General features: G+C 39.4%; 1 protein-coding gene across 1 annotated transcript; it reads left to right on the top strand.

Annotated features, from left to right (window-relative positions):
- The first annotated feature begins 2,370 nt into the window (after positions 1-2,370).
- On the top strand, positions 2,371-12,688 carry LOC311079141 (C-type mannose receptor 2-like). The gene is made up of 5 exons (XM_084108347.1): positions 2,371-2,429; positions 2,592-2,630; positions 2,723-3,079; positions 11,288-11,638; positions 11,803-12,688. Exons 2-5 carry the CDS (start codon positions 2,594-2,596, stop codon positions 12,150-12,152), a joined length of 1,095 nt encoding a protein of 364 aa, XP_083964473.1. The 5' UTR covers positions 2,371-2,429; positions 2,592-2,593; the 3' UTR covers positions 12,153-12,688.
- The last annotated feature ends 497 nt before the right edge of the window (positions 12,689-13,185 follow it).

Raw genomic sequence — 13,185 nt, 5'->3', positions numbered from 1 at the left:
CGTAACTAGGCGCGGGAGGTCTGGCAAGCTTTCGAGCGAGGGAAACATGCCGAAGCGTTGTGCGTATGGATTGTGCAAATCTGATACCCGGTATCCTAAAAGTTTGGACGGGGTGGTGGATTTTGTTCCCTTCCCGAAACCTAAAACCCAAGGGGAGAAATGCCAGGCGTCATCTTCATTTATATAGCGCTTTTAACAATGTAGATTGTTCCAAAGCAGCTTTACATTGATAATAGGAAATTAAAAGTAAACTGTTTTGGCTTTATAGCAGCTCTAGAATAAAGTTATTGTCCAGCTCGTGGATCAAGCAGTGTGATTAAAGGCAAGACGGAGGCTCACTGACATAACTTAACGTTACTTAAAAATATATTTCAACATTTTGTTAATCGACGGCCAAACCGTTACCCCAATCCGATCGCGACTCTCCCGTTAGTTCTAGTAAAAGTAAAAGGTACTGTAGTTAGTAAAAGGAGGGAACATCACGGGGCTTGCCGGAGATCTCCAAGGAAAAGGTTGGTATGCAAACTTAATCAGTTCATAACAGTAAGTTAGTCCGACGTGTGAGCAGTAACGTTAGCCTGGCGTGCTAAAAATATAAGCGGGAGAATGTTATCATTGCAAAGTGGTCAGGCTAATGTCTTGTGTTTATTCCACAATACATATGGATAAGCTGTTTGTTTTATAAATATTAGAATATTTTCAAATTTCACTTACCCTGCTGGGCATGCATATAGCTGTTCCTCAAATTTGTGTGTTTCCCATTTGAATGGTCAGCATATGAGGCGGTTGCTGCTTGCGCTGGGACCTAACGTTATGCTTTAACTTCAATTTTGATGAAATTATTCTCTAATCGTTTGCATATTATGTCGTGGATATAGCCCTCGAATGCATACTGCAGTATTGCACTCTCATATTTTCACCTGTTTGCCAAAAATGACTAATTATCTCCTTAGGAATGTCTGAAACCAGTGCATACATACTGTAATAGACGTGCCAGGCGCAAAAGCTTGACAGGCGTAGCAACAGTAACTAAGGAGGGCGGGGCTTAGCGAAGGGTCAATTTGATGGCTGATCCAGAAAGATTCAAACGACAATCACCAGTGACAACTGGAGATTCACCCGTTGTAAAACGCGAAAGACTTTGGACTTGGGAGAAAAAAAGGGACTGCAACTGGCCCATGCGAAAACAAGGATACATATCGGAAGGGCATTAAATGTAGTCACGTAATGCTGATGTTGTTAACATTAACAATTTGAGAACAAAGTATAATTTGCACGGTTTGACGTGATATGATAAGCGATCGTTAGATTTAATCAGCGTGATTTACTGCAATGCTTTTTTCCCCTTAGTTGGTCAGAACAAAAGTGGATGTTACTTGTTTAGACGACATTTTCCAGTGAAAACATTTTCCAAAAAGTAGAATCTGTGATTCTGAATGACAGTCTCCACACCACCAGCGCAGTGACTGACAGCCGCACGTTCTCCTCAAAACACTGGATTCATCCGCTCTGTGCCGTGCCGAGGCACAACACGCGTAAAGTTGATAATTCCGTGAATAACTGCAATTGCAGATTTTGAACAGAGATGGCGACATAGAGGAAAAACTGCGGACTGCAGCTTTAATTAAAAGCACCATCATTACTAGTAAATCGTGTTACATAAGCACTGCTGTACAGACACTATAGAGGTTTATTTAAAAATGCAAAGCTTTGAGAATCAAAATAAAGCTCTGTAAACACTTGCATTTTTACAACACTGTAAGTGTGTCCCATCGGATTATCAGAAGTTCTACACACACTTGCGGTCTTCATGCCCACTTGAACACTCGGGCCAAATACAAGAAAAAAATGTCATGCAAGTGTAGCAGGTGTGAACATTTATTTTTGTGAATCCACTTGCCATGACCATTTTTGGGCTTTCCTCATTCTTTCCGTCCGCCAGTGACACACTTTGCTTCTTCTCAGTCTGCATGCGCATTCACAGCAGTGGGTCATAGATAACACACCGCTACACACTTAGACAAATGGTGAAGTGCAAAGATGGCAAGAATGGAACGACCATTTATGTCAAGATGAACAGGGATGAAACACGAGTTATGCAGTCCAGCAATATCATTAAAGCTGCTGTTTAGTTGTGAATGTTCAAATGTAAATTGTAAATGTTCATTTCATTTTTTGATTAAGGTTCATATTAATATAGACTAACACTGACAAAGACAATATGCAAATATAGAGAAACAGAGGAAGACAAACACAAATAAGGAGGACAAATACACATATAGAGGAAGTAAAATATGAAAATTTGTTTTAGAGAAATACACAAATGACGTGATGAGCTGAATGAGGGATGAGAGCAGATATAATAATAGCGTAGTGTAAATCTGCAGACAGAAACATCAGACTCAGGACAGAAACACACGACCTCTAAAGTAAGAACATGTTCATTCTTCAAACACAATTACACTTTCAGATGTTAATATTGTCTGGATGATTATGTACAGTGAATTCATGCTGCTGTTCAGATACTAAATGAAATATTTTACTTCAAAATGAATCCAGTTTTCAAGTTTTTCAATGTGTTTCTTCCTCAGAAATGGACCAAACTCTATATTTGATTCTTCTTCTCATTGGTGAGTGTGTTTGTTGTATTATTTATGGTTTATAGTTTCATCAGGTTTGACCCTGTTATGAAAAGCATTAAATCAAACGCTCTCTTTCACAGCTCTCTGCTCCGTATCTGAATGTGTTCAGCGTCAGTATCACTTTATAAACGTGAGGAAAAACTGGACTGAAGCTCAGAGATTCTGCAGAGAGAATTACACAGATCTGGCCACCGTTGACAACATGAACGACATGAACGAGCTGAACAAGAGTGTGAATGGTGGACGTGTCTGGATTGGGCTGAAGAGGAAGGATGTTGATAAATGGCAGTGGTCTTCAGGTGAACCTGCGCTCTATCTGAACTGGGGACCTGGACAACCTGATGGCAGAGATGAGTGTGCTATGATGAGAAATGGACAATGGCATGATGTGTCATGTAGTAACAGCCGGACTTTCATCTGCAATTCATCTAACAACAGTAAGTGCAGCTCCATACAATCACAATAAACATTTATTTATAAAAGGTACACCATAAACTGTACTGGAAAATCTAATTAGTTAGACTTTCTTCTGGGTCCTTTTAACCCGCAAATGACTTTTGCTCAAAAAATATTCTTGTAAATTTTTGTCCAAATGGTATGAAACTTTCTACGGCTCTCAACACTTTCTAGATCTACAAAAAAAAAAAAAAAAATATTGAAATAATATCTGTTATTATGTTAGCGTGAAAAAAATAGTGACACTAGTTGTCTTCGGGGTCCCTGGAGACCCTGCAATGTAAATATACAAAATTCATCATCAAAATCAGAAACAACGCAGAACACATAGACAGAAATAAAGTGGCACACTTCCAACAATGCAAAAAACATCCACAATGTGAAATTATCATGCTCGCACACACACACACACACACACACAGAGGAATACATTTGTGAGACTTTAAAAACTTGTCTCTAATAATTTGTCACATAAAATAGTCCAAAATGCAGAACCACCACAAAAATAAATTTGGTGACTCTGACACATCGACAATGTGAACACTCTCACACACACACACAGACACACAGAGAGAGAGAGAGAGAGAGAGAGAGAGAGATGGAGAGAGAAAGAGACAAAAGTTACTGCTTTATTTGCTCATTTGTTATGCTCATAAGTTCATTGCATTTTGATGTTCATGTCATGTATTTGTACTCAATATATAATCTAACTGTACATATCTGTTCTGTTACAGTTAGTAACTGAAGTGTAGATTACATTTGTACAATATGAAAAAAAGAAGATTGAAATAAATGATAAACTCTAAAAATTCAACTTATCTTTTTCAGGTTTGATTCTAATCATAATGTAACATTATTGAAAAAAATAATAATAATAATCAGTACAAAAAAATGCTAAACTTTGACAAAAAAGTCATTTTTATTGTTAGAATTGTGATTTCACAATATTTAGATATGAATCCAACTGGAAAAACTTGTGCAAAGATATCTTTCAGTTAGTCAAATAGCATATAGTGGAGCTCTATAGCCATCTAGTGGCTAAAATGATAATTTTTTACTTTTAAAACCACATTTTACAAAATATTGGCAAAATATTTACACTAATCCATGTAAAATTATCCATGTTATCCCCATGAAAGTTAGAAATATGGGTCTTTTATAAAGTGAATTTTACATAAAATGCTGTTTTTTGTAAAAAGCCTATTTAAATAAATATTTATTTATATAAATTTTAAATATATCATAAATCCTCCAAAAACTGCACAAATGTTGAGTAGAAATATTAATAAACAAGTAAAATTACATTTGTAAAAAAAAAAAAAAAAAAAAAACTATTATTCTGTTACAAAATTAAATGTTATTGTCTGAAGATAACTAGTGTCGGCCCAAATGAAGATAATCAGAGAGTTAAAAGCATGCAAACCAATTGCCTTAAAAAAAAAAAAAAAAAAAATAAAAAATATAAAAAAAATATAAAGTGAAAAAGGAATAGTATGCTGTACTGGTAAAAGCTTAGTTAGAATAGTTCAGTTACACGAGTTCCAGTAACTAAAAAAAAACTGAGAGTACTTGATAATTTACTGAGCTACTGGCCACCGGCTCAGGCACTGGAACTGGAACTGGCACCACCAACTCAGGAACAGGAACTGGCACCACCGGCTCAGGCACTGGAACTGGCACCACCGGCTCAGGCACTGGAACTGGCACCACCGGCTCAGGCACTGGAACTGGCACCACCGGCTCCGGCTCAGGAACAGACACCACCGGCTCCGGCTCAGGAACCACCGGCTCAGGAACCGACACCACCGGCTCCGGCTCAGGAACAGACACCACCGGCTCCGGCTCAGGAACAGACACCACCGGCTCCGGCTCAGGAACAGACACTACCGGCTCAAGTTCAGACACAGGCTCGACGTCGGCCATCTTGTCTGAAGACACAGGCTCGGCAGACGTGACGTGAACAGTCTCTGTGGCGGCCATCTTGTCCAAAGACACAGGCTCGGCAGGCGTGACGTGAACAGGCTCGGCGGCGGCCATCTTGTCCAAAGACACAGGCTCGGCAGACGTGACGTGAACATCAACCCAGAGTCGAAGGGGGGCCATGGTGCAGAGTGGTGTTGAACTCCCTCTTGCCCATCCACTCCTCTGCGACCTCCCCGGGTCCCACGAAAAATCACCAGTCGGGTTCCCTCAAATAATCTTCTCCTCTCCTGTTCAGTGGCTGGGGAAGAGAGGTTTGAATACATACCGCTGGATCAAGATGTGACAGAGTCCTTCTGTCACAATCCACACAGGGAAACAGAGAGATCCAATATGCAGTAGTATATTTTATTGGGCAAATCCAAAATCGTATCCAGTCCAGACAGAGGTCAATATCCAATAGAGCAATCTAACAAAAACAGGTACAAGACAACGACAAGAACAGAACTTGGAAGTGGTGTGATACAAACAAGGACTCCATGACACATACTAAAACAGACAGGGTATATATACACAGGGAAATAACAATGCTAATGGGGAACAGGCTGAGTGCAATGATCAGTGATAAGGGGCAGCTGAGTGCAATGAAAAGACAAGGATCATGGGGGATGTAGTTCAAGAGTGTGATGGACACCGTGGGGAAGGAGGACATCTAGTGGTGACCCAAGGAACATAAACCAGACACTGTGACAGCTATGATGAGAAATGGACAATTTCATGATTTGTCATGTAGTGATACTCGTCATTTCATCTGCAACAGTGAGTGCAGCTATTTACAATTACAACCATTCATTTATAGATGCACCATATATATATAACGGCTCCAGAACGTCTTCTACTAACACATGTAACGAGTTAGCTCAAAGGGGAAATATTAATAATAACTCATAACTTGTTATGATTAATTATTAATATTTGGGTCAATTAATTGGATTAACTTGATGTAGCTAAGTTAATATTACAATCATTTAATCAGTTCGTCCAACAAACTCTTAATTCTTAACTCTGAACTCTTGATTATTCAGTTATTCTAAGAAAAGCGTATCTTTCATGGTCACCGAAAAATAATTATTTCTTAGCATGTACAGCGCTTAAAGCATGTAACAAGATCAAGATCTAAACTAGACTTTGCTGCAAGCAGAGAATCAGAACCAAATACATATTGTGCACAAGTTTTATTAACTAAATCACAAACATACCTAAACTAAACAAACTTACATACATTCATACATATATACATGCATAGGTAAAATGGTGAGTGTTATGGAACCGGAAGCAGGAAATGGAACTATGGAAAAGATCTATTTAACTATGAAAAGAACCATCAGCATCATTTTCAGAGCACCTCATTAAATTGATACTTGCATAGTCTGTGCAGTGGACACAATTCTTGAAGTGGTTGAACATTGAAGTTGTTGAAGTTGCATGGTTAGTTCAACTCTGTTCTCATGGCTGGAGTGCAGATCGTGGCCTGCCGGCTCTGGGCCGGAGAGGACAAGCTGCATTGAATGAAGACATTGAACTCCTGAGGTTGTCCTTGATGCTGTTGTGGTTGAGAGAGTCCTCTCTCTCCTGGATGAGCACATGGCTGTGGTGAGTCGAGGCCTGCAGCCCGGGGGCCTGCTGAGGCCACGCTGGACAGCACGCCACCCTGAACGTACCGAGAAGCCAAGAGTTGATCGTTGCCCATTCAGTGATGGTAAGGTTGCAGTTTTCTTCTGAGTTGGATTGAAGAAAATACAGTCTGACTCCTTTGGGAGAGTGAAAGGATAGCAGGCGGTGGTCACAGCCTGGGGTGGGGGGTCCCCACAGACATCAACCCGAAGAAGCAGCAGTAGAGGCCAGAAAAGAAGAGAGAGAGAGGGTCACTGTGGATTTGTCTCTAATAAAGCCTGAGAAAGGCCCCACCTCTCCGGGTTTGCTTGACCAATGAGAAGGGTGGAATTTCCAAACGGGAAGATTCCTCTGTGGTTGATTTATGAATCTTTGTTTTAAGCGTACTTAAAGTTTTTCATCAGCAACCATTTGCAATGGCAGCTGGATTGGTTACTGATGAAGAAACTAAGAAAGATTCTTGTAATACTAATATGTTGCGCAGCTATCGGCATGTACACAATCATTTCAATCTTCAAAGTACCAATTTATAGAGACCAAACATGGTATAGGTGAGGTTACATTGACCGTTGGTTCTATCATAAAATACACAGTATCAAAAAAATAATAATAATCGTGGGTGAAAAGGTACAAATATTTTATCAGATGTGCTTTTCGTTTAGACGGCGACGGCGTTTTTGGGGCTTAAAAACGCAAACAAGTGAAACCACCCTCCAGAGTGGAAATCTTAAAAACGCTCCACCGTCGCGTTCCCGTCTAAAGGGTAAAAACCAGGGGGGCAATCATTCGGAAAAAAACTGAAGCTTCCCCGGGAGCCGCCATTGATTAGCGGACCATCACCTGCTGTTAGCATTTCATTGACTCCCATTCATTTTGGTGTCACTTTGACAGCGAATAACTTTACATCTGAGGCGTTTAAAGACTCCATTTGTCCATTATTTATTTCTAAAGAAACACGAAGATGCATAAAAGGCTCCATTACCTTGTATCTTACGTTATGGCCCTGTAGAAGCAGTTTTTGTAAAAATAGGCTAACGATTGCGCCATAACCACGCGACTCTCTGTCGCACAGTAGAGAATGACCGTATGGACAGGAGGAGAAGCTCGCGGGCAATCGGGGGGACGTGGAGGCAAAATGACAAAATAATTAATCAGAAAACTTAGCAAAAGTTGCTCCTGCTCCAAGCTCATGGACAGCTCCTACTCACGCTCTCCGTCTCTGCGAGTTTCGGAAGGGAATGATTCAGATTTCTCTCGGCACAGCTACTAGAAGACAGACGGGTTGCTCACGTCACATCTACGTGGTCAAGCTCAGTTTGAGTCTGCGCAGTCGCTCAGCCATCAGGAAGAAGAGCTTCTAATTGACTTCACTTTTCTCCATTGAATCCAATGGGGTCGCTGTGTCCATTTATTTTACTGTCTGTGGTAAAAACGCAAAAGTCTGCTAGACAGTGAAGGTTGTATGCAGGCGCGCGGACTTGGTGTTGTTGTGTGGCAGTACTTCACATTGCACGCAGATTTCCCGCCCATAACGCTCGTCTAGAATAAAAAGTGATAACGCAACGCCACTTTTGCGTTTTCTCTTCAGATCGTTTCCGTGTAAACATAGCCTTAAAGTCTGTTTCTGTCTTCCCCATTGTCTCTGGCTCGACCACGTGATAAAACCAACTTGGTAACTAAGACCTTCTTGCCCTTGTTGGGGGGATGGGACCACAGTTCCCAGAGTGAGTTTTAAATATTATTTGTTAAACTGTAACAAATACTTGTGTCTGATTTGTCTCAGTCGTTACACACACACAGTATTAACTTATAAACTAAAGGTGGGGTAGGTAATTTCAGAGAGGCTAGCAATATCAAGCTAGCTTTGAAAGCATGAGATACAGATCAGGTAGGCTAGTTTTTCATTTACATATCTTAAGTGTAGAAAAATATATAAATCCAGAGGTTTTGTAGACAAATGTGCAAATGTTGTTATAAAATGTGTATTATAAAAAAAAAATAATAAAAAAAAAGCTTAAAAAGAAGAATACGTGAACTTTATGTATACTGATAAACTGTTTGCAAATATTCTCTTTGTCAAGTATTCTAGGTCAATTTGATTTTAAGCCAGATTACAAAACTACCACAAACCCCTTATCTGTTCCAAAAATGATAATCAAGGTAAATTAATTGACTCACTGTATTCAAATGAGTAAAACATAGCAGTATTATTACATACATCATCACTATGCCTCCTTTTGAAAATGGCACTAAAGTAAGCAGCCTTTTCATGATAAAATCACGGAGGTCTGCGCAATCGGGCCATTTTGTCTATGGTGCACACTGGGGATGTTTGGACTATATATATATAACATTTTTTTAACACGGCCGCAGGCCATCTTTTAGTTCTGTCATATGGACGACTGTCCATTATATGTTACGGTCACGTGGGCCACAGCCACCTTTGGATCTGTCACATGGGCCACAGCCATATAATGCATATAGAGCCGAACACCACCACCAGAGATTAAATAGGAATTTACCTGAACCGTTACTGGAGAGCTTGCTGAGCTTCGAGGATAGTTTTTAATTCTGGTCTAATGTAGGACTCGAATGCCTGGTCTAATGTAGGGGCCCAGAGTTTTCTCTGCAGAGAGGGAAACGCCGACGTCACTAAAAACCTGCTTTAATATGTCGAGAGTAGAAGAATGGGAATAAGGAAAATCGATTAACAGAAAATCATTGAGTAAATGCAAAACGAAAGGAAGCTTGCAAACATTCAGCAGGATCCAACACAAAGCTTCCGAGAGACTATTGAAGATGTGGGGGCTACTCCTACACCCGAAGGTGAGCCTTACTGCAAAATAGAATTTTGAATCCCATTTGACTCCGAAGAGTGGCCAGTCAGCAGGGTGGATTGGCATGGTTTTGAATGCGTCAGTTATATCTGCTTCAGCCAGCCAAGCGCCTTGGCCAGCTAACTTAATTAACTGTATGGCGTTGTCAACTGAAGCGTAATGAAGAGAGAAGGGTGCTAGCGGAATGCATTCATTAATGCTTGCTATTTTTTCGGAATGAGGAGACGACATGTCGAAAATGAGACGTTTTTTGCCAGAGTATTTACGGGTAGCAATGCCGATAGAGTTGATCCTAAAAGGAGAAAAAGGAGGGGAAGCGAAAGGGCCGATGACGTAACCTTTATTGACTTCTTTCTCTAGCAGCGCTGAAACAACGTCAGGTTCGTTCATGGCTGATTGCAGGTTTTTTGCTAGAAAAGAGGTAGTAAGATGTGAAAGGATGCCCACCCTAAACCCTTGGGACAGACCGGTGATTAGATAGTCAACGAATGACGGATCGGGGTGAAAAGCTGGAAATAGCTGGAAAGGTTGAAGCAACAGCATCTGCGAACTCAGACATGAGCAAGTACCACCCTTTTATACTGGGCTATTAAGATATGATTGGATAGATAAGAAGGTAATAAGTGACGAGAACGATTGAGTCTTCCTGGCAGAACTTGCACTAGGCTTCATTTCTTTTCATGTTTTGCTTTTGGATTCATTATAAAATAGCTTTAATAACAAATTATTAATGCTAGTAAATAATGCATGAAATACTTAATAACTAAAAAAAAAAATGTAATCCGATTTTCAAACATTGCTAAAGGACACATGTGGGAAAAAAAAAATGGATAAAAAAATTATCTTAAAAGCTTCTAAAATTACCCAGACAACACAGACTTGTTTTCTTCTTCTGGTCTATGTTGCTGTGGGTCTATTAGTCTGCATTTACACTACAGCACTAAATGCACAGGTTTATTTTGACAAATGTTTTGTCCCGTCCGTCGCTACGGTTATCACTGTCAATCACAGCAATTTCAGGAGTGACTGAGGAACAATGTAACGGATTCACTCATGTAATTATATATTTTTTTCTCTGCAATTTGGTGTGCAGTTTTCATACTCTATGCTTTGCCTATCCTGATATATAAAGTCCATTCCATTTCTGTCCTTGCTCCTGATGTGTGTGTGTGTGTGTGCGTGCGTGTGCTTGCGTGTGTGTTTTAAGTTTCCTCGGAAATACTTCCATATTAATTGCAATTTTTTCCTTACAAATTATATTATCAGCATGACAATTTGAGTAAATGTAACTGTAAAATATAATAATGTAATTATTGTATGTAATTCATGTATTGTTAGTGAATATAGAACAGATTGTGGATAAATGTCACACTTTCAATGTTGAGTCAATTTCTGTATAGAAAATATTTTTCTGAAAAAAAGTCCAGCTCATGTAATGATAGTCCATCAAAACAAAATCAAGCATCAAGATACACTGTAACTATATTAATTTATAAATTACTAGTCTACAGTACATGTATGTTAAATGTTTATATATATATATATATATATTTCATATCAAATATGAATTATGTTAAATAATAAGATGTGCAGTGTAACATCTTCCTCTGTTTCCTCTGTTTCTCTCTTCAGGCTCTTAATCAAGTGTTCCGAGAGGAAGTGCTTTAAAATCATAGTAATGTTCAGAAATGTTACTGAAAAACATAAAAATAAAGAAAAGAACAAACAGATTTTTTTTTTTTTTTTTTTTTCTTAAAGCGAACACAGGACTCGTCTTTGTCAATCAGAAGAAGAACTGGAGAGACGCTCAGAGGTTCTGCAGACAGAATCACATTGATCTGGTCAGTGTGAGGAACCAGAATGAGAGTCAACAGGTTAAGAAGTTCATCAATGATAATCACATATCTAATGATGTCTGGATCGGTCTGTTCAGAGTCAGAGACCCATGGCAGTGGTCAGATCAGAGTAACTCCTCATTCAGAGACTGGAATACTAATGAACCTGATATTATAGGAAAACATAAAAACTGTACAGTGATCGGACCGAACGCTCTGGGTAAATGGCATGCCGACTCTTGCAACAAACAATTTCCTTTTGTGTGTCATGAAGGTGAGCAGATCCTCACAAACACACACAATCCATCCATCACCTCCAGATCTCTTAAAGTTCACGCTACATGTCTGACATGACAGATTCCTCCACAGTGTTTGTTCTGCATGTTGTTTTTGATCAGTCTCTCTCTAGTTTTTGCTTGTGGTTTGTTTTGTGTCCAGATAAACTGATTCTGATCAAAGAGACTCTGACGTGGCCTGAAGCTCTGAGATACTGCAGACAGAATTATACGGATCTGGTCTCGGTTCATTCAGTCGAGATGCAGCGTCGTGTGATGAATGTGGTTAAACGTGCGTCTACTGAGGCGGTGTGGTTGGGTTTACGTCACTCCTGTATTTTGGGCATCTGGTACTGGGTGAGCGGAGAGACCGTGTGCTTTCATAACTGGGCTCCAGGAGAGGAGAACTGTGTGTCTGGAGTGAGATCTGGAGCAGTTCAGTCTGGAGGAGATCAGCGCTGGATCAGCCGTCCTGAACACGACAAACTCAACTTCATCTGCAGCAGATCTTAGGACTGAAGGATATGTCATTATCATCAGATAATGTGCTTATATCAGTACAAAAAAAATATATTTATGTAATTTAAAAGTATCATATGAGTCTTTTTAATATCAATGTAATGTTCTTTGGGTATTTAAAATACTAATGTGCACTATATGTTTTAAAGACCCCATGACATCAACATGAGTTTTCATCTGTGGCTTTTAGAAACATTTACATTTTAAATTCGCATTTATTCTCTTCAGAAAAAACGGCTCATTATTTTCAACACAGACTGTTCAGTCAAATATACTTGCTGTTAAATAGAAAGTAGAAGATCATGATTCGAGGATGTGGCTCAAAGTATATTGGCTGTTTAAAATAAAAGCAAAGCACAAGCCATGTCAGTTGATTTCATGGGATCTTGTTATTCTGGTGGTGTGGCTTCTTTCTTCTCCTCACTCCTGTGTTTTGCACTAGTCATATATTTACTAATTACTTGTTTAAAATATGATTGTGAGCATCTATATGTGTCTCAATAAAATGAAATATGGTTTATTCTTAAAGCTACAATAAGTATTTTTTTTCGCCACTAGGGGTCGCTAACCTCTAACAGTAACAAAGGCGTAGGTTGATGACGCAGTGATAAGAGGAATCATGGAACTTGTCGTCATGCTGATGGATCTAATAATGTTTGTGGATGTGTGAATACATTCATGTTTTTTAACATGACTGTGGTATGACGTAGGGCGCGATTGCTAATGAGAGACCGGCACACGAGTCCCGCGGATATTAAAGAACGAGGATATTTCATTCTACCGAACTACCCACAAGTGCTGAATCACTACTCACACAGGACAGTTTATTTGACAAATTAAACTTGTGAGGTAACGCAGCGCTGTTTCACTTGGTCTAATGTTACACTATCACACTAAACTGCATTTTGCATTTGAGTGTATTGAAAGTTATAATGTTATTCTATGTGTTAGTTTGTTGGCTATATGAGACGAAACGACATGCCGATATTGATCCTCGTTTTAGTTCTCCTTTTGTCCCAAAGTTTGC

Source organism: Abramis brama (genome assembly GCF_963993115.1).
Source record: "Abramis brama genome assembly, chromosome: 3".
Classification (NCBI taxonomy): Eukaryota; Metazoa; Chordata; class Actinopteri; order Cypriniformes; family Leuciscidae; genus Abramis; species Abramis brama.
Note: the sequence above shows the minus strand (reverse complement) of the source record. Positions and strands in the feature narration are given on the sequence as shown.

What these genes read in the sequence shown, in the direction of transcription:
- LOC311079141 (XM_084108347.1), top strand. Translation starts at nt 2,594, where the DNA reads ATGGACCAAACTCTATATTTGATTCTTCTTCTCATTG. An exon ending in TTTGATTCTTCTTCTCATTG is followed by an intron (nt 2,631 to 2,722) that starts GTGAGTGTGTTT and finishes TCTCTTTCACAG; the next exon opens with CTCTCTGCTCCGTATCTGAA. An exon ending in CTGCAATTCATCTAACAACA is followed by an intron (nt 3,080 to 11,287) that starts GTAAGTGCAGCT and finishes TTTTTCTTAAAG; the next exon opens with CGAACACAGGACTCGTCTTT.